The following is a 25804-nucleotide window of genomic DNA, read 5'->3' on the forward strand; positions in this document are numbered from 1 at the left end:
AACCTTAGACTAGCAAAGTTGCTTCTATCATTAAAAAGAGAGGACTGTAGACTCATGACGGGTATTCTGACTGGACACTGCCTTCTGGCATCACGTGGTCAGTGATAGCAGATGTAGGAAGTGCGGGCTGGAGAAGGAAACGATCGAGCACGTTCTGTGCTCTTGCTCTGCGCTTGCCAGGCTAAGACTCCAGCTATTTGGAGTGATACAGCTGTCATATCTAGAAGCAGCAAGTGGCTTAAATCCTAGGAAGCTTCTAGTATTTTGCAAGAGGACGGAGCTATTTTATAACATAGGATAGGGTTTTTCAGTTTGTTCGTTAAAACAAACTTCCGGTAACACCACGGACTTATTCAGTCTTTGTGAGGTCCTCATGGACCGGCCAGTTCAACCTAACCTAACCTAACGGCTAAATTAAAAGTAATTTTCTTAATATACTATGATATTGCCTAAACCATTGTTTTTCTTTTAGTTCAAATAATTGGCAACCTTGGGTTTTCTGAGCAACATATAAGCGCTATCGAAATGACTGCACAGCTGTGTAGGGTATATACTTGGATGTCTAGGTAATGCGTTGTGTTGGCGTACGGTCATCATGCTGGAAACGCATATACGCGCCTATAAGATTTGTAAATAAAAAAGTAAAAAAAAAAAGATAAATAAAGAGTGGTAGCTATATACACGAGCTTGAAGCTGCAGGCTTAGCTGTACTTTAGTTCGAGTAAATTAAATTTTTTTTTTTTCAATTTTTAAAATTTTACTTCTCAGCTTTTATTTGCGTTATTATTATGTATTTTTTTATTTATATTTCCCTAATTTTTTTTCTACGTTGTGAATATAAGGACCCAAAGTGCATTGTTTGTTGTAAACTAATAAATGTTTTTTTTTTTTAATAAACTCTGCTGAAATTAAATGTGACTGCGTATTCGAATATAGGGTGGTTCTTTTCATCATGGTATTTACATATATTAAGGCACAAATATGGTTTTGCAAATAATTACTTTAGCAGCGTAAATTGCCGCATCATGAACTATCCACCTTAAAATTGTGACATGCTTTTTCAAATCTTAAATAGTTTTTGAAACCACAAAAGTTGTCGTTAAACCACAGAACATTCTTGAAAGCGCAAATGTCTTTTTAAAAGTGCACAAAGCTTTTTCAAAGTTCAAAAAGTTGCCTCTAAAGCTTTTAACACTATCGAAAGCACAGAAAGCTTCTTAAAAGTACGCAGTTTTTGCAAAGCTCAAAATGTTCTTTAAAACGCAGAAAGTGTCTACAAAACGCACAAGAAGTTTATTTAGACCACAAAAAGTTTATTTAAACTACAAAGAACTTTTTTAAAACAAACAATTTCTTCAAACCATAAAAAGTTTCCTAATACCATAAAAATATGGTTTCTCACAGCCCAATAAGCTTTGTTAAAAAGTTACTTAGAACCCAAACAAATTTTCCTAGTACCAAACAAAAGTTTATTAAAGATATCTCAAATCCTCCTAATGCTCCAACAATTAAAGAAAAAACTTTGCACAAAACCCAAAAGTCTTCTTTAAACCCCAAAGGTTCCCTAATTACAAAAGGAATATTTATCGAAACCCAAAAAAGCTTCGTAAATCCATAAAAGCTATGCTAAAAACTCCAAGGAGCTTCTTAAAAGCGTTAAACATTTCTTTGAATCACAAAAAAAATTATCTAAAACCAAAACTTTTTCTTAAAACCCAAACAAAATTTAAAATTTATACCCAAAAAGTTTCCCAAAACCTAAAAAGCGGTAATCAAAGCCAAAACAGTTTTTTAAACCACAAAAAGTTTCATAAAAAAATGTATTTCAAAACCCAAAACAGCTCCATAAACGAACAAAAAAAAAAAACTTCTCAAAACGTAACTTAATAGCCCCAGAAGTTTTCGAATCGAAAAAACTTTCCTTATAACAAAAAACGTTTTTTAAAGCGCAATAAAACTTCTTAAAACCAAAAAAATTACCCAATACCTAATAAGTTTTCTAAAACAAAGAAGTTAATCAAAACCCAAAAGTTTTTAAACACCCAATAAAGCTCCTTAAAACTAAAAAAAAGTTACTCAAAACCTAAAAAAGTTACATAAAAAGCCCAAGAAGTTTCTTCAAAGTGCTCAAAACCTGAAAAGTCTTCTGAAACAGAAAAGCTTCTCAAAACCCAAAAAAGTTTGTTAAAACTTAAACCCGAAAAACGTTAAATTAAAAGCTCAAAAAGTTTCTTCGAAAAGAAAAAGTTTCCTTATAACAAGAAACGTTTTTCAAACTCAACACTGAGCTTGCTTTTGCGGGAATGTTATACAACTTAGGCCGTTGGGGCCATATTTAAGCTTTGGCCAGGCAACGAACGCAGTCTAATCACATAAATTACGTCTCGAAAGATAACACAGCTGGACAAAAAAAGCAGTTGGAGCTGCTAATGCGACGCATAAGATTGCATGTTTTTGGACACGCTGAACCCGAATCCGCCATCGGAATTAGCTTAACCTTTCGTGGGCCAAAATTTCAGTTTTTATGTACTGAGTTAGAGCAGCTAGTTAGTAAGGCAAAATTTATATATTTGACATCTTCTTTAGGGAGTTGGGGTTTTATTTATTTTTTGAACCAAACGACGACTTCCATAGGACAGTTTTGAAAGCAGCTTGAAATCCATCGCCTCAAAAAGTAGCGTTACCAGACCCGCCAATTTTTGGCGGAAAATCATTCCAAAGCAATCAAAATGTATATATCACTCTACGAACCACCCTATAAATTTGCGTTCATTGTTTACAAATCCAGCTTTGAGTTTTGGTTGCTGATTTTATGAAGGAGCACTTATTCCAGCGACAACATACATCTGTACATATTCTGATATGCATATAAAAAGTAATAATAATAAATAAACAAATTTACGCGCTGCATGTGCTCATAAACACAAGTATATGCATGTATGCATGTTTTTATGTATGCATGGCTTTAAAGGGGTATTTAAATACGAGGTGATATGAGCTTGGAGCTTTGTCTCTTGCACATTTTTTGTATGATTAATTTGGCTTGAAATTGAGTTAATGTGAGAGGACACATATCGAGTGCCCTTCTATGAGTTTTACATTTATGTATTTATGCTGTCGTCTGCAGTTTATTTGTTGTAGTTTTTATAAATGTAAACAAAGGTGGAATTATTGATATGCCAAATTTTATTATTTGTTCTCTCAATATTTGCATTAAGTTTAATTTTGGAGTTGCGAATTTGTGGGTTTTCAGAAAACAAGAGGCATTTTGATAAGAATCAAAATAAAAGTTTAAACTGAAAACTGTGACCTGGAATCATGAAAAGACCCTATTGTGCGTAAACACCGTTCTTCACTTTTTGAGTGATTCTTATACGAAATTTAACACTCTTTCCAATGGAACAAACCGCACAAATCGCTTTTAAAGCCAAATCGGACCACAAATGCGATTTTTTTTATATTTTTTTGATCCATGCGCCACCTATCGGAGCTTTTTTCCGTATTATTGCATTGTCATCGGGTTCTGAACTATATTCCAAGTTTTAAGGTTGTAGCTTATCGGGAAGTTAATTAAATTTTAATTACAAAATTCGTTCACAACGGCCAGCCGCTACACAGAGTTAAGCTAAACAAAAACTTTAAACGCGTTTTCGCACAATAGGGTCGTTTCATGATTCCAGGTCACATATGATATCTATAAATTTAAGTCTATCATTTTAAAATAAAAATGTGAACAATTCAATTAAATTAAATAAACGCATTTAAATGAGCTGAAATAAAGCAAAGTTAATGAAAAAGTCATTAAAAATCTCAAAAATTGTTCACGATCTATGATTCATGTTACGGTTCCGATAAAAAAAATTTAAATCAGAATAATCACTTAATTCTGTGGTTTGTGCCACATACATACGTGACTTGACGTTGAACTCGTTGATTCGCCAACAGAAATTAGCATATCAAAACTAACAAAAAAAATACAAAAGCAAAATATTGTAACCGAAACTACTACATACATACACATGACTTATCATATTACGCTTCGAGACTTCACTTAAGCGTGTTGTACAACACGCCTGTATGTGGGTGCCCGCTTTTTCTTATAGAGCAAACAAAACTTTGTAAATAGAGAGATTTGAATGGTTGACAGTAAAACTGCTCACTTTTATAAAATGGATTAGACTCCGATTTATTATAAATACTAAATGTTGCTGGCCCAGGTCGAATGGGCCCAAAGTTGTAAAGAATAAAAAAATTTTCCCAAGGTGTTACTTGGAATGATCTTGAAATAGCCGCGATAATATACTTTGAACAAATCAAGAACAATTGCGAAATAGTCACGAAACGATTCCCACTTGTGTGGTATATGATATTCTCATCAGAATGGTTTCTGTGGAAACGGTTTCTGGCAACATCTCCTGTTACCCAGTCTTTTCAAGCCGCGTGGCCAAACACCACAGTGTTTGCCTATTAAATTCACGCCAACAAAGCCGGCGTATGGTTGCGTAAAAAATGGAAACTATTATTCCGCGTTCTTGAGGGGTACGCCGATTTGTCGGTTTGCCTTACTTAAGAAATGCCTAAACCGTATTGAAACTTGGCGTTATTTGCAAAAGTAATAGCGGTTTTTAATAGGTTAACTACTTGATACCAACCTTGCACATCCTCCCAATTTCGCAAACGGCTCAATCGAGCTTAGATTGCGTACTATAATCCAAAATTTGTTTACCTTGGTGCTGGAAAAGAGGATATTTTTACAAGGTTGCCAGGATATTAGAGGAAGTTTATTCTGTATCGTAAGTAGGGTTGCCGTTTTTTTTAAGATCTCGAAAACGACTTGACTCACTGTGATGAAATTTCGTAAAGAGGAAAAAAGCCTTTTTTCTCAGGGGTTGCTACGTAAAATGTTTTGAAAAAGGTTGCCACATATTTGAGTTTTTTGTTTATTAAAAACTATCAGACCAATTCTAAATATTCTCGCGGATTTTTTTATTCCCGCGGAAAAATTCCTCCAATTCTTTTCTCCTAGGGAGAAGAATAATTGGGGAATAGGAATTTCGAATTTTCGAAGTCAGCTGTTTTGTCAATTGAAATTTCGTTGCGCATTTCTTGTTTTGTTTAAAAAAATTTAAAGTTTAATTATTGTTGCCAATTTGTTTGAAATTAAGAAATAAGGTATAAACAATGCACATTATTGCATTTCATGTGGTATTCACTGAAATGAGTAATGAATTGGTGCCACAGCAACGTCAACAGAGGAGCATAAGAAGAAGATCGGCGGGATAACACAAATCCGCCGGAGTGGCCTGCATTCATTCTGCAAAGCAATTTTCTGGCGGCCAAGTCGAGTTGAGTTCTCCTTTCGCCATATGCCAAAATCTATTTAAGCCTTCTTAAAAAATCCTTTCCCAATATCTGGATGGCTGCATCAAATATGCGAAGATCTCTTCCGTTGCTTATGATACACTTTTCGACTTAAAATAAAGAATATTGTGGTTGTTGTTGTTGTTGTATTAACAGTGAGAATATTGTGGTCGAATGTAAATACATATTTTAGCACAAATTTGTACAAATAAGTATTCTTTCTTAAAATAACCAATTTCCTTTAACTATTTTGATGCATTCCCTTTAATTTAACTAGTGAAAAAACTCCTATGAAATGGCAGAGAAATCTCCCTCTCCCTCACATTCATAATACCTACTTTTCTCCCATAACCGGTTTCCGCTTTTTGGAACATTGTTCAGAATAGGAGGAAAGGGAAAAGTGAAAAACTCACAAGGAATTTTTATTTAGAATACGAGGAATGGGAGAAGGGAAAAAACTCGCACGGAATTTTCGTTTAGAATTGTGCTGTATATGTCAGTATGGGTAGCAAACCGAACTATTCATTGGGAGTATTTCTACAAAGGATACCTAAAAAATTTCTAAGCCAACTTTGAATCAGGTCAAGCTATGCTTCATCAGCGAGGTACTTAGCAGAAGTCAGGAAGGACAATGCGACTCTTTTTCGAGATAACTTTCAGTAGTGTTTGGGATTCTGTTGACCGTTTGTTTGCTTATTAGGTTAATTTTTAATTACGGGCTTACAGTTCGCATTTTAATTGCTTTAATTCTGCCAGTTTTAATAAATATATCGTAAGCCTCGTAACTCATATGCTGATATCGGTTGAAAGCCGCACTATATTTTTTTCTTTGCCCTCATTTTTTTTTTATTATAAACCCGTGTTATTTTCCATTAGCCTGAAAATAAAATAAATTTCCAAACATTTCTAACAAAAGCGTCATTTAACAACAACAATCAATTTGTAAATTGCAATACATCGACAGACTCTTGCAAAATAACTCGCACTCTTCAAATTTCCCAGTCAAATTTTTTAAGGGTTTTGAAAAATTTCTGCTAATTAGGCATTTTTGCGCAAACCCGTTAGCACATAAAAAAATGTGAATTACAAAAAAGGAATAATACAAAAAAAAAAAGAGAATAATAAAGAAAAAAAACGTGCGCGACTTAATTAACACTCAAATACTAAAGTTCTCTGTTTAGCTAAATGCTTTTTTGGTAGAAAAAGTGTAAAGCACGTTTTAAAGCTGCTACTAGTCAAAGGGGCGGGTGCCACGATGGTTAGGGCGTTGCATTCATTCAAATCAGGCGTTTGTAGTTGTAAGTGTTAATGTGTATGTGGTGAAAGTGGATTGTCTAACTGATATTGACGCGCGTCACCGGGTTCAATGCACAACGACTATGATCTATGTGTGGATTTGTGTCTGCTTGCGTCACCTCTTTAATGCATTTTTTTTACTACTGGCTGTTGCATTTAGTGTGTAACTGACATGTTTGGTTGTTTATTTTTGGAGTTATTTTATCTATTTCACTGCATTATACAATGCCTTACTCTTTCAGCAAGTTGACTTGCTAATTAATTCATAAAATGCGCTTGTAGGCAGTGGTGTCCAGATAAAAGCGGTTTTTTCTGAGAGACAAAAATAATATACAAATTTAAGTAAATAAAGAAAAAATTTAAAAATAAAGTAAAATTAAAAAAAAGTGAAAAAATAGGAATAAACATAAAAAATGAAACTAAAAAAAAGTTAAATTAAAACCGAACGTTACATACTCAGCTGCCAAATTACAGCTTGCAAAACTTTTAAATTACCTTCTTTTAAAAGTGGGCGGGGCCACGCCCATTCTCCAAAATTTTACTAATTTTCTATTCTGCGTCATAAGGTCAACCAACCTACCAAGTTGCATAGCTTTATTCGTCTTTGGTAATGAATTATCGCACTTTTTCGTTTTTTCGAAATTTTCGATATCGAAAAAGTGGCGTGGTTATAGTCCGATTTCGTTCATTTTACATAGCAATCTGAGATGAGTGCCCAGGAACTTACATACCAAATTTCATTAACACACCTCAAAATTTACTCAAGTTATCTTGTTTACGGACAGACGGACGGACGGAAGGACATGGCTAAATGAATTTTTTTTTTCGCCCAGATCATTTTGATATATAGAAGTCTATATCTATCTCGATTAGTTTATGCCGTTACGGGGTACCGTTATGCGAACAAAATTAATATACTCTGTGAGCTCTGCTCAGCTGAGTATAATGAACCCATAAAAAAGGGGAAAATTCAAAAAAAAAAAAACAAAGTAAAATTAAAAAAGAAATATATCGATCGAAACGATTTGCAAATCAGTATAAAATTTGTCATGTCAAATTTAGTAAAAGCTATTTGCTAAATTAAACATATCGATACTGTGATCCTGTAACATTTATCTGATTACTTTTAAATATTTCTGTATTTTATACCTTCCATTACCCTATCCCACGCTTTGCGTCTCTTTCTTTATCCCGTTTTTTTTTTTTTTCTATAGCTTCCTCCCTCTTTCCCTCCCCCGCTACCCCTATCTTCATTTCACTCTATCTCTCTCTGAGTATCTTTCCCCTTCCTTTCGTTTCCTATATTCAAGTTTCAAGCAATCCGCTTCTTAAAAAAAGGAATGCGAAATTACAAAAAATGCCCATCATTTATTATATGTTTTCCCATAGATCCCTGCTCCTTCAATCAGAAAAATAGTGCTCTAAGTACCCTATAATGTAGACAAGAAGCTATCAATGTATGCAGTCGCATCCTAAATATTACTTTTAGACTTTAGAATGCTATCGCTAGCTGACCTTTTTTACGATTTGAACAAAGTTCAACAAATTCTTTCGCTAAAACCATGTTTGCACGGATGGTTAGCAGCGAACACACACACCAAATGTTTTGTATTTTTTTTTTATAATGTTAAAACCATTTTTTGAGCACTTTGCGCTTTTAAAATATTTTTTTAGCAAATTTTCTACTCACCAATTAAGTTATTTGCCGTTACAATAATGCAACATATAAATAATACCGCTGTAGTTATTCTATAATGGCAACGAAAAACCATATTATCAATAATTGCACGATCCATTAGGTTGCGAATTTTCACAAAGCCCGAAACGGCTGAGACCATTCCATAGAGCGACATTTTGTTGCTGTATTTAACTGCTTCAGACACAAGTTGATGCCAATAATATATTTTTTTTACTATTTGATACTCTTTGCTGCCGTTCTCACGTGATCCCGAAAACTTCTTTCGCTTTTTTAACTGCAAAAAATAAATGTAAAAATAAAAATAAAAAGAACACTCAACCATAAATCGCCATAGACAATAAATGTAAATTTAATTGTTCATATTTATGTATCATGCGTACTTTGTAGATTTACATTTCAATTAAGCAATTACAATTATAGATGTTGTTGTATAAATTAATTTGTTTATAAACGTAATTTTTTTATGATTTTGTGCGAGTGTCTTTAGTAGCTGACTTCTTTGCAGCGTATATATCTAGGCAGTATTTGTGAGTGTACACAATTTTCGCGCGCACTGTTATCTGAAACCAAACTCAATATTTATGCTAGTCTTGCATTACAATTATTATTGGTTTTGTAATTAGCTTTCTTCTGATATTGGCGAATAAAAAAAATACTATAATCATTTGAAAAAACAATTTTATTCAAAAAATTTGTATAACTGAAAAAAAAAAAAACATCAGCCACCATAACAGTTGCCTCAACAGTGATTTGTTTTATTCCTCAAACCAAACTGCTCAAAAAATTTAGAAAATTGACAAAGACCCGGATAAGCTCGGCCTAGTATTGACTTGACGCCAATTGTAGTAAATATTATTTAAATTGCTACTAGTTTTGCCATTATAATCATGCTTCCACAATATCGTGAATATTTCTGAGGTACTTATTTGTTGTTACGTTATGCTTCAGTAATGTTTTTATACTCTGTAACACAATTACACGCAATGATTTATTAACCGTACTAATCCATAATAATTATGAGCATTTTCAAAGCTTTTTTATAACGAGAGTTTATAACCTGTCATTATTTTGTATAGCTTTTTTATTTGTTTGGATTGGATTGGGCTTTTCTTTTATATTAGTTAATTTGAACCGTAAGTTAAAATTAATTGTTTCACGAGATTAGTCTCAATGAACCTTTATAACAATGCCCTGGATAATTCCCATTTTATGGTCACAGGATAGTTAAAATGTTTGTTGAAACTGTGATTGCATTCAATGAAAATAATTGCTACCTAATTGACTGCAATAGTTGACTGTTAATTTTTTTGCAATATTAATCAAAATAAATAAATAAATGTAAGGCGCGATAACCTCCAAAGAGATTTTAATTTTTTTTTTTTTTTAATACAAAAAACAAATTTGGATTGCAGTCATCATGTAGTGCTTAACAAAACGATTTTAATGATTTTAATAATCGGGGATCGCCCATATTGCTTTTCTAAATGTATGAAAACATCTATCGCCTTGTCCGTCCTGATGTCACGTTGTTTAAATTTTTCCCAAATTATTAAATAAAAAACGATTTTAAAATTATAAGTTTTTTATTCTTTTAATTCTAATTACATACAAAAACGCAGGGATTAACAAAGATTCCTATATCATGAATAAATGATTTTAATCTTTTAATTTTATTTGCATTCAAAAATTAGTCATTAAAAACTGACTCCAAATCGGAAATAGGTTATTTTAGTCTTTTAGTTTGATTGCAATCAAAAAAGAAGTGCCTGAAAAACCAATCCAAATCCTAAATAATAATAAAAATAAAAAAAGATTGCAGATCGGAAATAAATTACTTAAATCCTTTAGTTTTGGCTACAGTAAAAAAAATTAAAACAGATTATTTTTGTCTATTAGTTTTGACTGCATTAAAAAAATACTTAAAAATGGTTCAATATTGTAAATAAATTATTGGAATCGTTGAATGCGTCACAAAATCCTTAGATATTATGGGATTTTTTAATTTTGATTCTGTGCTTGTAAAACGATTCCAAATCTTAAATTAATTACTATAGTTTTCATTGCATTAAAAAAATATAATTTTACTCATTTAAATTTGATTACATTCAAAAAAGTAGTGCTTGGAGAATGATTCCATATGTAAATAAATTATTTTAGCTTTGATTGCATTAAACAAAATTAAATAAATTATTTTTAACTTTTAGTTTTGTTTGCATCAAAAATATAATGCATAAAAGCGATTCCAAATTGTTAATATATTATTACAGTCCCTTAATGTTAATCACATTCCAAAAAATTTTTATTTTGATTGCACTAAAAAATGAGGGCTTGGAAAACGATACCAAATTGTAAATAATTTATTTTGGTCTCTTAGTTATTATTGCATACAAGAACTATTTATTTTATTTTAAATGCACTCAAAACAGTAGTGTTTGAAAAACATGAAATCAATTTTTTTAGCCTTTTAATTTGCATAAAAAGACTTCAAATAAACTGTTTAGTCCTTTCGTTTTGATTGCACTCAAAAAACTGGCGCCTTAAAAAAGATTCCAAATCATAAATACATTATTTTGGTCTTTTAATTTTGATTGCATAACAAAAATTATGAATAGATTAGTTTAGTATCTCCTTTTGATTTAGTTAATTAGTGCTTAAAAAACGAATAAATACCACAAAACAAAACTCAGTAACTGATTATAATAGAAAAAATTGTTTTACCTATTAAGAATACTTTTTCTATTATTCGCTCTGTTTTTAACGTCCGTTTTCCATTTTTATTTATTTTTTACTGTTATGTGAGATTATAACAATAATTTGCATAGAAATCACACACACTCACACACATTCATCATATGATATCTTTCAACTTACTGCTTGAACCTTCAAACCCCTTTAAAATACACTTTGTTTTTGTACATTTTCAAGGTGTTAAGCAAATGCTTTACTTCGAATTTATATTCGAATTTGTTTGAGTGTTTTTACTTTTGCTTTTGTAAAGAGTTTGTGCCAACTCCGATTTGTATGTCGAATATTCATAGTCATAAACATTTAGCTCAGTAATGGTTTCAGGTTTCATGATTGCAATTTGTTTGGAAATGCATTTAAAAATTGTCACCCCGAAATTGTGGTGCGTCAGAACAGAATGGGAAAGCAAAAACAAAAAAAAAACTCAAACAAATTTACATGTTTTGAGTATAAATCTCGCTGTGAAGAGCGCCAAACACTCCATTTTGCATGTGTGTGTATATTATTTTATTTTTGTTTTTTTTTTTTTTTTTTGATTCACAACTTTGAAACGAGTTTTTGAGATTTTTAGTTCTCGAGTTTCGAAGGTGGTCTGCTGTTTATATGTATTTCGCTGCTGCTGTCACAGCTTCAGCTGCCACTCTTTAGAAACCACCTTTATTGTGTTTTTTTTTTTTTTTTTGTATTATATACTTCCGTGAAAATTGTGCGAGTAATCTGTAAAGAGAGTAGTCCCAGATAAGTAGTTATGGGCACAGTTTAATCCTCGTTAGTGTCAAACTGTCATTTTGAACAAAATTTGAAGAAACATTTCAACTTGTTTTGATTACTTTTTACAATTTCACAACCATTTTTCAATATCAGAAAATTTGTCTTCGTTACAGTTCGATTTGCCTATTTTTATTACCAATCGATGCTAGGTCAAAACGAAAAGTATATCAGCATTCGTACATAATCTATCCAACTTTTTCTATATTTCGAAGTACTAGATTCCGAAAAAACGCCTACTTTTTACGGTTATGCCCATATTCAATACTGATATATTGTGTCGATAAAGTTTATCAGTATTCTTTTTTTGAAATTTTCGTCGAAAATATTGTCAAAGTGAGCGTAGTTACAGTTCGATTTTGACTATTTTCAATATCCGTATATTCCGGCTAAAAAAAGTTTATCAGGGCCAGTGTCATATTTTCCGATCACGCATCGAAAACGGGTTTCACTCAAACGATAGATATGAAACGGTCAATTCTTTTTTGAAAATGGCAAGCAATCATGGATATTATGAGTACGAATTGTCCCCATCTCACATACATATGTTACTACTCAGATTCACAATTTTAGAGCTCTTGTGCTTTCAAAAATAGTTCTCTATCACGGATCGTAACACATGATACGGGCCCAGTATGCGTTATTGAACTATCCAATTTTTCGAAACTTTCGATACCAAGGAATATTCCATTTTCTTTTCGATATAGAAATACTAGGCGTAGGTATAGTTTTATTTTTCTCATTTTCAATACCAATCTATTCTGGGTAAAAAAATTGTATCACTATCCCATTTTTCGAAATTTTCGATATCAAAAATAGACCGTGCTTACATTTTGATTTTTCCCATTTAGACCACGTTTAAATATGCCTTAATCTACAACAAATCGTCAATAGATAATCTACGCGTTTACATATGCTTCATCCCTGGGAATTAGATAATTTTCTGTCAAATTTTCACGTTTCTCCTATTTTGTGCTTACAATTAGAGATAACATTCTAGAGGTGGAACTTTTTCTATGACAAAAATTCCTCATCTCTAAAATTTGTTCATAATTACCGATTGTCGAGGGGGGAAATTTATATGGGACATGTAGTTATATAATTAAAGGTTAGGAGTTTCGTACTTAAGAAAATGAAGATAATCTCGTTATATGTAAACTGGGACTTACGTACTAATCTATGCTAGCTCAAAACAACTAATTTATCAATATTTCAATATCGAAAACCGCCTGTGGTTATAGTCTGATTTTGCTCATTTTCAATACCAAGCAAACCAATATATTCTAGGTTATCAGTATTATTAATGAACTATTCCATTTTTCCCATTTTCGAAAACGAGAAGCTTGTCCTCGTTATGTTGCGGTTTTGTCCATTTTTAATACATACTACTCTATTCTGGGTAAAAGAAAACAGTTTCGATATAGAAAAAGTAGACGTGGTTCCATTCTGGCTATTTTCAATTTCTATGTTGAAACAAGCAACCTATCAGTGTTCGCTGAAGAATATTCCCATTTTTCGATATCGAAAATCGACCGTGCTTACAAACTGATTTTTCCCGTTTTCAGTACTTATACGGTAGACGCTCACAAATTAGAACCACTTTGTTTTTAGGATGATTCTAATTTCTGAAAAATTCTAATTCCTGGACGTTTTTTTATTTGTATAAAACTTTGAAAATTAAGCCAATTTGCATTAAAAAACTACAATGAAATTTTGTTTTATTCAAATTTATTCATAAAACCGAGAAAACATAAGATAACAATCCGGTACATATCACATGTTTTTTATTAAATATACATATATGTATATATGCGCTAAATAAAAAAAAAGATCCAAAAAACAAAAACTCCAATTACAATAAATATATTTTTTGATTAAAAATACATAAAAGATGGATAGAAATACATAAAAAAAAAGCCAAAAATTAATCATAAACTAGATAACTAATATTCAGCGATGTGCAATGATTTTTTGTTAGCGTCATGATAGGTATTAGAAACAGCGTTAAAAATTGATGATTTATTCGATTTGATATAGCTGATTGCAGATGGCGCCACATCAAATTCTAGGACTAACCGCCTCCCTTGAACACATTTGTCAAGCTTTTCCATGATCTGAACTTTGGTTTCCAAGGACAAAGTATTTTTCTTACGTTTATTTGGCATTTCAGCGAATTACTTTTACTTTTAAACAAACAATGCCAAATGACGTACAGAACCGCGACGAAAATCGAACGACTACCGAGCGTAACGTGAATAAATTGGTGATTCCCCTTTATATATCTATTTTGCAACAAAAAAAAAATACGCTCATAAATTTGAATTTTCGATACTAATTTCAGATGATGTAATGTATTGAAAAAGCTGATTCTTATTTCTGGATATTCTAATTACTGAAATTTCTAATTTGTGAGCGACTGCTGTATATGCTGAATCAAAATAGGCAATTACCTAATCAGTATGCGAAACTTACGATATCGAAAAATTAGGCGTGGTTATAGTCCGAATTTCCTTATTTTCAATCCTAATCTATTTTGGGCCCAAACTCTTCACCGAATTACGAATGCATCCCGAACTAAGTGCGTTTCTAGCGTGGATAAAAATCGTTGCTGCTGCTGCAAATGTGTAGTGCGTCGAAGTGGTTGTTGTGTTTAAGAAACTGCACGTGTGTATGTGTGCGTATTTGGAAAGAGTGTTTTATGACCTAAGCAAGATGTTCTTGATGTTTTTAGCTATTGCTTTTATACGGTTATTTTAACACTTAGCTATTCAATGTTTATTTTTTTTCTGATTTGTCGAATATTTAATGAAGCTAAATCTGGTTTTAGTTTTAACTTCAGTTTTGTTTATGCAAATTTTTTTAATACATTTTCACCTCTAGCCCAAACTTTCCCATAACTTCTTGCGAAATATTTCTTTTAATATTTCCTATAATATTTAATCCGCTTATTATTATTTTTTGTTTATTTTTACGCTTCAATCAGGTCTTCGGCTTACCTTTTCTTGAATTTAGAGCAGCAGCTCAATGATTTTACTCTTTGCTGCCTTTCTTTCTATATTTAAATCTAACACAATTTCTTCCTTTTAAATATTCTTTATTTAAATATTCACCAATTTTTTTGTTGTTGTTATCTATTAACTTTAATTTTATTCACTTTGGTAGCTTGAAAATTTTACTTCATTTGCATGAGCGTTTTTTTATATAATTCTTTTTTTTTTTTTTTTGTTATTATTTTTTCACTACATGTATGTGTGTATTTATGTATATGAATTTGCTTCTGTTCAGCCTTTTTCTACTCAAAAAATTTCGTCGCGTTTGTATGTATGTATGTGTATTGCAATTACATACATATGCACATATGTGAAAAAAATTACAAATGGACGTTTTTGCTACTGTGCCCTGGCTGGGGGTTTTTTTACTTTACTGGTTAGTTAAATTAGTTCGCTGCTCATTTCTATGCTCTACTGCTGCTGATGACTTTTGTTGGTATTATTTAGTAACAGTAGCTTAGTTTGTAATTCTTAAATTTTTTTGGTGGCATTACACGAATCTGTAAGTATTTTTGTGCCACTTTGATCTTTTTAAGCGGTTAGATCGTCCGACTTGCCCTACCACACTTTTCGCCTTCTAAAATCGTACTAGTGAATGTACTTTGAATGAGCGGCTTACAAAAACCCGTACTGAATGAAAACTTTAATCTCAATGATACAACTCTGACGGCAGCAGCAACGTTCACTGTGCGACCGGCTTATAGTTCCAACCAGAGTTACCAGGACTGTTCTTCGGCAAAGTTTTTGGAGGTATTTTAAAATTTCATGTTATCCACGCTCTCTCGAGTAACTAAAAAAAAAGCAGTTGTTTAATTTTCTAAAGAGTATATAGCACTTTTTATGATAAAGGTTTAAAACCAGGGATCGTAACAATTATACATTTTTTTTTATAAAAATCGCTATTTTTAAATTATTTTTTGAGTTCTGTTCATCGCTCTCAGAATAAAAATTTTTTCAAGTGGTTTTTTTTGCTCGGAAGATACCATTTAATTTTCAAGATTTTTTTATAGCGCGCAGGCAATTGAACAAAGCCGCGTATCCTTTCTGCTAAGGTTTCCGCTCCTTAATTCACAACCACAGCTACTAATGCATGTTTGTTACCGACTTTAATATTTTGGCATGGGCCAGTTATACTCTTGGATATCCTCTTAAATGGTTCCGCTTTTGGTTCTTGGATATGGGCTCTTTTACAACCCAACGCCTACTTTATATCCTCCAACGTCATCGTTAGTCCAAGAGGACCTCTACTTTGCCCATTATGTACAAATAGGTCCGCTAATTAAAAAAGGCCCATAAAGTGCTAAAATTTACTTTGTTTTTTCTTTTGTTTTTATTAGTATGGGAATACATATTTATATAAACGATATTTAAAGAAATTTTATCAATTTATTCGTTGTTTGTCGTTTGACCGAATTTCTCTGGGGGTAACTGTCATCAAGTTTTGTACAAGGGTTTGTCCACTTCTAGCGATACTTCTTCGGCACTATCCTTGTGCATCTGTAATGATTTTCGCTGGTTTCACTATTATCAAAAGTTTTGCTTTCATCAGAGCCTTTTATTCACCACATTTCACTTGTAAGTACCAAACTTCAATCAAACTACGCCATAATTAAGTTTTTCGAATAGTTAGGCCTCTGAACCGCTTCCCGAAATAAAATATTTCCTATCTACTGAGCAGGGTAGTAATAATAATAATAAACCCAACCGACACGTGGGGCGCATCCGCATGACGCACGGATTTTGTTTTTGCCGAGTTGTTGACAGGCGGAGGTTTGTTAAGCGTTGAGATCTAAAACTGCTCAGCTACAAAATAAAAATCATCTGCTGAGTATTATATACATAATAGTTGAAAATTATACAGATAGTAAATGGTTAAATAAGTTAACGCTTTTAGCATATAAAGATTTTTTTTTATGTTTGTTTTTTTTTTTTTTTTTGTTAAGATAGGATAGGCCATTTTTCTTATAGTAAAAAGTGAATCCGTTATATCAAATGAATTCGAATGATTTAACTCTCATTCGAACACAAACACCGAAAAGGTTCATTTAATTCGAAATTACTTCTGCACTGCCTCAAATTAAGAGGTTTGTAATGTCTTGACGCTCGTGATGGGACATTGAAGTTTACTTCGTTCAAAAGAAAGGGGCTAGAAATTAGTCCATTCAGTAGTTTAGCCATAAATAATACGCCTAGCATTTCTCTACGACTAGCGAGAGTTGGAAGATTGATAAGCTTTAACCGACTAGTATAAGGTGGAAGATTATACGCAGAGTTCCAAAGAAAATTCTTTAAAGAAAAAAGTAAAAATTGATTCTGTATTAACTCAAGCCTATCTGCATGAACTTGATATCGCGGATTCCAGAATATTGATCCGTATTCTAGTATCGGTCTAACTAATGTGGTAAAAAAGGTTTTGGTTACATAAGGGTCATTAAATTCTTTAGACCATCTCTTCACGAATGATAGAACACCTCTAGCCTTATTGGCAGTAGTTATAATATGAAGGTTAAAACTAAGTTTAGCATCCATCGTGACTCCCAAGTCAACAAAATAATTTACTGATACAAGACAAAAATTATCAATACCGTAAGAGGCTGCTGACAAAGATCTGCGAGAGAGGCACATGAATTTACATTTATTGATGTTCAGCGGCATTGAATTCGCGTTGCACCAAGCAACTAAGCAGTTTAAATCCGCTTCAAGCGAGCTATGAAGGTACCAAGTTTCAAGCTGCAAAATCTGTCATAACCACAATGCATGGCAACTCTGTTTTGTATCTTATTCTATACATCCACCAACTAAAAGTCGTTCAGCAACGCAGCTAAAACTCTCCCTCTCTCGCTCTCTAAGCGCATTACAGTATACAAATAATTATTAATGCTGCTCACTTGTGTGTTCTTACCTCCGTATTCAGCGCTTAGCATGCAGTCAATAAAAACTCCATTTCCAAGTTAACAAATACATATGTATGTATATTCGTATAGGAGAAAAGTGCATTGTTGCATTTCTTTCACTTTTAACACACTCACACATTCAGCAAGTCTTACGAAATTCGCACTCCCCGCGCTTACCATCGCCAATTTTACTCTCACAATCATTTTAACTGGGGGCACTCACTTCCCTACAATAAATGCGACTAGTCTGAGATGCGTCCGAGATCGAATAATAAATTTTTGAGGTGCTTTTTTGCAGGGCATGTCCCATGAAAGTATTAAGTGAGAATTGGAAAACCGTGTCTTGTCGAATCTTGATTTATGTGAAAAAAATTGGAGGATGTAGTGTGGGAGTAATTTTGGGAAAATAATGATGAAGACCAGTTTTGACAGCAAATTTTTTTAATATTTGATTGTTAAATCTTTAAGTAAATTCTATTTGATCAATTATGATGAAGTCTAGGAGTCACATCAATAAGGTTTGAAAATTTTGGAAAAGTGAGCAATACCAACCTCTCAAAATTTTTGGAGCAGTGTATTTAAATCGCCCTAGGTATGTTTGTCCTGTACAATCATATTGGGCATTTGGTTCTTTCGAAGAAGTAAGCAGGGAATCCCATCCAATCCTCTTAGTCTATTCAACCTAGACCATTTATATTTGCTATCTATGTAGGTCATACGGATCGAGGCATAATCAGTTTTAAAAACGTTAGCAGTTCCATAGTTATTCTTTCGGGACATCTTGGGATATTTTGATACACCGTGAATTGTTTTTTTTGGATACAGATCGTCAAGTTCTGTATCATTTCATCTCCGGGATAGTTACGGGACTTTTCTGTATCATCGGGACTATTTCAGGATTTGCTTAGGAATGATTTCGGGATAATTTGTGGACTGTTTCGGCATTATTTTGGAAGTATTTTCTTATAAATTCTGTATTGCTTTTGGAATCGTTTCCGTACTTTTAGGGAACCATTTTGGAATCAGGTCGAGACTATCTCCAGATAATTTCGGAATTGTTTGCATTATTATTATTATTTGCAACAATTCAGGATTATCTTGAGTATAAGATTGGAGCTAGTTTAGAATTTTTTTCTCTATTGCGACACAGTTACTAAGTGTTCGGCTCACTTTGAAGACATCTTGGGAACCAGACCTCCTCACGAACAAATTTACTAAACTAAAAACTAAACTTTGGTATCAATTACAAAGGTACGCATTTAATATTTTTCGGACTAGCTCGTTGCTAGTCTATAAATACTAATTGCAAGTTGTTTTATCTGCTGACTAGTTTAGAGTTTGACTGCATGATATGTATGTATGTATGTATCTATATCTGTAGCACTGATCCTGACAATTCAATGACTCAGTAAGTATGTAGCTATAACAATTCCTATTTGGTCTTGGTTCTTCTTCAACTTTTTCTCGCTCAACTCGAACGCTTATGCCATGATGTTGCTGTTGTTTTTGTTGATGATGTATTTAGTGGATATATTGCCAGTTGCTACCTTAAATTTCAATATCTTTCGCATAGGATACGATGCGGCTACATGTTGAATATATTTTCTTGTCGGATTCCGGCTTGTCTGAGCTGAGAGTTTTGTTTCCTTTTAATTTGCATGCTGCCAAGAATTCATGTATGTATGTCAATCTGAGTGTATGTAGAATATCTGCAATAAGCCGCATTTGTGAGACAACAAACAGCTTTTTCTAGCTTATTCGGAATAATAAGTTATACTGCAACTATTTAAAAAAGAAACAAAATATAAATCCCGTTTTGTGTAAATTATTTTGCTACAAATTAAATCGCCAAGTGCTACTTTGGGCTGAGTAGGAAATCGAACTAAAAAGTTTTTTTTTTTCAAAAATCACGTTTAATAAGTCTCAGCAGAGATACCAATCGAAACCGAATTACTATATAGATAGTTGTCGTGACCTACAGCGTTCAACATTTGAGCCGTCATTTTGGATACTGCCTAAGACCACTTTTCCGGTAAGTGGGACAACTTTAAATCGTAAAATCGTGCCCCCAGCGGGATAGGGGGCTTAGAATATAGCCGCGGCAGGTATTCCTGTCGTAAGAGACGACTAAAATACCCAAATGATTCAAGGGATTGTGTGGCGCAACCCTTTTAAGGTGTCGCCATTGCTCCAACTCAATTGTCAACCTCAACTTCCCGTGACGAATTCTGTTTCTTTAGCAAGCGAGGCTTGGGCTACCTCAAATTCCTCATGGAACTAGGGGATGAGGAAGCGGATTGGTCTAGAAGGTTCAATGTGGTCATCTTAAATCTTTCCCGAGATCGTCGGGCTTTTACCCTAATGGTGCTTCTTACCGGAGCGTATCAGGTCTATATCCGGCAAAGGACCATCAACATCGATAATAATCCCCTCGGGGAGTGTCTTTATCGCTACAACAAGAACAACAGCGTAAAATCGTAAATTGGCACTAAAGTGAAAGCGTATCATCGATAGAGGCGTTTCACCGTATTGAAGTTTAGTACAAGTGCGTTAGCGCACTCACTCTAACACGCCCCCCACGTGAAACTGCTATTTTAGCCGCGGCACTGGTACTTCGCAATAAATTGCGTCTATTACAATGTTTTATTTTTGTTTTTTGTTGACAAAATAGTCTCACGACCTATTCTAATTTTTTGTTTGTCCAATTTCCCTTTCATTTCAAAATTTTATCATCGCCGCCTCAAAAGTAACTTCAGAAATGTATTGCCCGATTATTCGGCATTTTAATTATTTCTTTCGCTCAATCAGAACGAGATTAATGCATTAATATGGTTAATCTTGCCAACCTTAGATCTGACTTACTTCCTTATTTCGCCAATATTTGTAACTGGTTTTGTTAATAATCTCTTATGTGATGTCCACACGGTGATGTGGTGACATAAGGTTAACGGCCAAAAGGTCATTCTGATCGACTTTGTGATCACTTCAAATGGCCATAAGATCAAATGTCCGTTTGACAACTTCAAATGCTCATAATTTCAATTGGCTTTATATCCTTTCTTAATTTGACTTTATGGTCATTCAGGCAATTTCCATATGACCTTATGACCATTTCGGGAAAAAGTCCATAACTATATACAACAATTTAAGATCAGCACACCAAAGTCGTTTAGTTGAATATGTTCTTCTTATTTCAAAGCAATCCCACTGGCCCAGCTATTATTTCAATTTTGCACTATAATGAAACCAGAATTAGGAAAAAGAACACCACAGGCGAAAATTTGGAGTAACAAATGACGAAATTTTTTTTTACAAATTTTCTCTAAACTTTTAGTTGAATAAGTTCTTCTTATCTCAGAGAGGACCTCATAACGCGGTTTTTATCCGAATTTTCACTAGAAATTTTGAAGGTTCATCTCATTCGGTGATAATGGAATCTTAATTATGTCGTGAACCATGCTGAACTCGATTATGTATCTTATTTTATCGAAGATTTATGGAAATGTAATTGAAAGCCCAGGATAACTACAGTGCTATGAAAGAAACATTTGCTGATTTGAAGCTTCCAACGAATGAGCTGCGAATATGCCGTCTGAACTGGGCAATTGGCGAACTACGTTGTCAATAATTACAAACCTCATTAAGGTGTCATGTGGACATCATATCAACGAGTGATATTCCTGTTTTGCATAGTAACGATCATTTATAATTATCCTACAGCATTTAGCTGACCCTTTGGTCACTCTTCGTTTAAAAAAGTAAAGTCATTAAATTGCGAAAAAGGAACTTCGATTTCACGCATTTTATTGGTGGTAAACTTGGCGTAGTGCAACATAATCTTTGCGCGGACTTTATGTATGCACGTCTATATGAATATGCTTTTGCTAATAATGAAAGGCGACCGAACGAGGTCATAAAATGATCCTATAGACGATTTCATTTGTGTTAAACTCTTTGCTACAATCGATGATATTTGTTTGTATACAAATGTGTGAATGTAGCTCTGTCTCGATGTGCCTTTGCAGCTTATGACAAATATTATTGTTGGTATTAAATGCAATTTTAGTTGCTGCTATTGTTAATTTTATTTTCCTTCCACTTGCTTGTATGTACTATATTTTTGCCACATCAAATTTAGCTACGCAAGAATAAGTTTTGCTACCTATTCATGAACCTGTTTGGTATTTAAGTGCACCCAGGTGGAAGTTTAGACAAGTTTTTGTAGTATTGTTGTTGTTGTATCATCATCATTAGTTGGCGCTTAACCGCCTAAGCAGCGGTTTTGGCCATTACATAAGAAGTCACGCCAGATATCCCTGTTTCGCGATAACTAACGCCAACTGGGAGCATCAAAGAGAGGTTAAGTCTTCCTCCACCTGCCTCTCCCAACTCAGTGGAGGTCGCCCCCTTCCTCTGCTTCCATACTGCAGAGTCGATGGAAATACTTTTCTCGCCGGAGCGTCTTCGTCCATTCGCCTAACACGACTAGCTTTTGGACTTTTGTTGGCTGCCCACATTCATATCAGCGTAAAGCTCATACAGCTCATCAATTTACCCCCTTCGTTACCCGCGGATGCATCACGGACAGTGTTTTCTCGAATACTCCAAGAGCCATTACATCCTCTATCGACATCGTCCATGATTCCGAGCCATGCATCAGGACAGTTATGATAAGCGACTTGTAAAGCGTGATTTTTGTTCGTCGATAGTGGTCTTAACTTTTCAATTACCTACATAGTCCAAAGTAGCATGTGTGATCAAAGCAAGAGTTATCCTCCGTTTGATTTCTAAGCTGACATTGTTTTTTCAGTTAATACCGGTTTCAAGATAGACGAAGTCCTTCATAGTCTCGAATTTATATTCATCAACAACGTCGTGGCTGCGTAGGCGCGAATTCGCGGACTATTTCTGGGTTTGCTGAAAGTACTTCGTCCTGTCCTCATTTAGCGCAAAACCCACTTTTTGTTTGCCCGTTTATCTAATCCAGAGAAGATGGAACTCAATGCGCGTTTGTTAATGCTAATGATATCAATATCATCAGTATACGCCAGAAATTGTACACTCTTATAATAGGTTGTGTAATCACGGCTAAATTCCGCTGCTAAAGAAATCGCATGAAAGGATTTCGCCATGTCTGAAGCCTCGTTTGATTTAGAATGCTTGGAGAGTTTCTTCGCAATCTTTACGGAGCTGGTGGTCATTTGGCAGACTCCTATTAACTTTCATTGGAACTTAAATTCAAACACAGCAGCATAAAAACAATTTGTTTTCGCGCTATCAAAGGCTACTTTGAGGGTTAATGGCCTAGAAGGTTTAATGTGGTTAATCGTTCCCGAGATGGTCGGGCTAGTACCTTAATGTTGCTTTGTTACCGGAACGTACCGGATCTACATATATCCGCCAAAGGACCATCATCATCGATAAAACTGCCAAAAACCTTCGGGGAGTGTCTTTATCGTTAATACAATAACAACAACAGATGTTAAACCATGGTGTCTAAATCTTCCGATTGTCGGTCCACCCTGGCGTTAAAGTCTTAAGTTATCTAAGTATTAAAAGTGGTGAGAAGTTATTGTTGATGGAAAGTACTTTAGTTTTCAAATGTTGGATTAAAATTTGGCAAAAAAAGCTTTTCTATAGAGTCCCGATCACTGCTATAAATATTAGTTCAATTTCTTGCAGGCTTCCTTTCATTCTTAAGCTTATAATAGATGTCCACGGATAACGACAACATCACTGTCGCTCGACACAGTCAAGAAAAGAAGATATCATTTTTGAGAACTTGTCGCGAAGTCATTGTCGTTACAGTGCAAACAAATTTAAAAAAATCTTGAAAAAGCTTGAAAGCGACTAAAGGTGACGGTTTACGACATCGGATGGTTTCCATGACTCTTGAAATATTTACATATGCGCTTATGTATGTGCAAACAATCTTCTATGTATTTACCAACTGTATATGGGGAAAAGATGTATGCCATAAATTAAATTGGTGGGGTACGCAGATAAGCAGTTCACACATAAACACACACACACACACATGCATATCCACATTAATTCGAGTTTCTTTATTAATTTCAAATGTCACATTCTTATTTGCACTTTGTGTTTGGGTCTAGTAAGCTAAAGATCTACCGATGTGCGGGTTCACATTCTTTGGTTTTTTTTTATGTACTTAAGCAAAGCAAACACTAAAAGCGTTGACCCCTATTTTTTCATTATCATTTATCAAACTGTAAATAAAATGTAGAATTTTTATCTTTTTTGTTTGCTTAAATTACAACTCTATTAGAACTCTGTGGCATTTCTATTTTACACTCATCATATCTCTTCACTTCTTATTCGTTCTATTTTGGAAATTTCTATCCTTTTATTTATATTTTTTATCTACTATGTGTATATTTTTATTCTTTTTTCATATTTTTTTTAATATACCTTAAACTTATCTGAAAAAAATATTTCGTTGCTGCGCCCAATTAAAAGCGACTTAAAGTGTTCATTACTTAAACTGCTACTGTTTCGTTAAGTGGATTGCGGCTCAACCAATAACCCGTATGTTTGGTGTTGGTTGCGGCTTTAAGTTCAAAAACTCGCTTCTTACCTTACTCATTTCTAGCAAATAATCTTTTAGGCCATATACATGTATGTCGTTTATTGTTAAGGTGTTAGTGTCTGATAGTTAATGCTCTTAGCCAGTTTGATTCTCGCTCTCTTTGTTTTGCATGATCTCAATCTCTTTTATTACTCAGAAGTGCAGGTGATAACTGTGAGCATAATATGTACACTTAATTATTGAGCCATTTTTTAAGATTAAAACTAGTTTTTATCAAAAAGTCAACTGCTTGAGAATTGAAATTTGTGAATAGGTATGTTTTTCATGTATGTGTTTCATTTGTACATATAAATATATCTTTCAACGCAGTTGCCATCTTAAAAGATGCAAAGCCAATAAATGTAGATTAGGCTAGCATGATATACTGCTTCGTCTTCTCTATAACTCGACAGTTGCGTGTCTGGGGAACTGGCATCCCGGATTTGGTTTACATGTTTTTTGTAATATTTCCTGTTCTCGTAGTGCATATCACCCGGTTCAAGAAATTTGCCTTGGTGAAAGTGTGTGCGATATCGGGGAAAGCCATAGTAGCCATAATCACGTCGCAAAGATCCTGAGCCAGATAAATATTGTAACGAATTTTGGGAAATTCCGCTTATTCCAAACCTTCTGCTTACGTTCGAATCGCTAAACTGTTGAATAAATAACTCCAATATTCAATAATGCAAAAAGGTCTTTATTAGACTACTTTGAGAGTGCTTCACAATAACTCTTACTTCACAACTAATTGCGTGTTTAAATCAAACTGCTTAATTATGCCTCAGCTTGCGCTGCTTTCATACTCTCAGTTTGCTCGTTCACCCATTTCTCCTAAGGTCTAGCAATTTCGTGAATTTCATGCTTGGTTACCAGCCATATACATGTGTATTTGTAGTTTGTAGCCATATGTGTGTACATACGAGTGGCTGCTTAGTATCGACTTAGTGATACTAGTGTCGCTTAGTGATGCTAATATTCGTCACAATATTTTTGCATGTAAATGCAACAACAATGATTTGAGCCAGATAAATTCAGATAGAAGTCTGGTTCAATTTGTGAACCAGATATTTTATTAATTTCTTATCTTTAGTTGGGCAACTCTGCCTTTAATAAACCTACATTTTCAAAAACAAATGGCAACGTTTGGCCTTTAGCCGTATGTGTTAAATGAAATACAATGGCGTCATCTGCTCATCACAAATCATATGTACAAAAATATCACGACCTCTGCTTCTCAAGTCTCCCAATGATACAGATCATTTCCGTGAGAATTGAGTGTGATACGGTGCTAGAAAACTCACTGGATGTTGGCTAGTATTTTCTTGACGAATCATGTATCCTTTTTATTATTCGGACTTTTTTCAAAAACATCCACAGATAAAAGTTAAATCCGGAATTTATT

At 33.7% G+C, this 25804-nt stretch overlaps 2 protein-coding genes across 4 annotated transcripts in view; one reads left to right on the forward strand and one right to left on the reverse strand.

Moving 5' to 3' along the window:
* Positions 1-24371, reverse strand: part of Inx3 (innexin 3) — a 32201-nt gene extending 7830 nt beyond the window's left edge. The window contains exons 1-2 of one of the 3 annotated variants that reach the window (XM_067762916.1): positions 24246-24371; positions 8348-8630 (exon numbers count right to left, since the gene is read on the reverse strand). In XM_067762916.1, coding sequence (XP_067619017.1) covers positions 8348-8510 — 163 coding nt within the window. In that variant the 5' untranslated portion in view covers positions 8511-8630; positions 24246-24371. Of the gene's footprint in view, positions 1-8347; positions 8631-14341; positions 14489-14865; positions 15524-24245 lie in introns of those variants that run through there. The other 2 variants (XM_067762915.1, XM_067762917.1) reach the window with 2 other exon arrangements.
* The window catches only part of spg (dedicator of cytokinesis spg), a 469383-nt gene that overhangs the window by 417255 nt on the left and 26324 nt on the right, over positions 1-25804 (forward strand). The gene's annotated exons all lie outside the window — the stretch shown is intronic.

This window comes from Eurosta solidaginis, chromosome 1, assembly GCF_040869045.1.
Source record: "Eurosta solidaginis isolate ZX-2024a chromosome 1, ASM4086904v1, whole genome shotgun sequence".
Classification (NCBI taxonomy): Eukaryota; Metazoa; Arthropoda; class Insecta; order Diptera; family Tephritidae; genus Eurosta; species Eurosta solidaginis.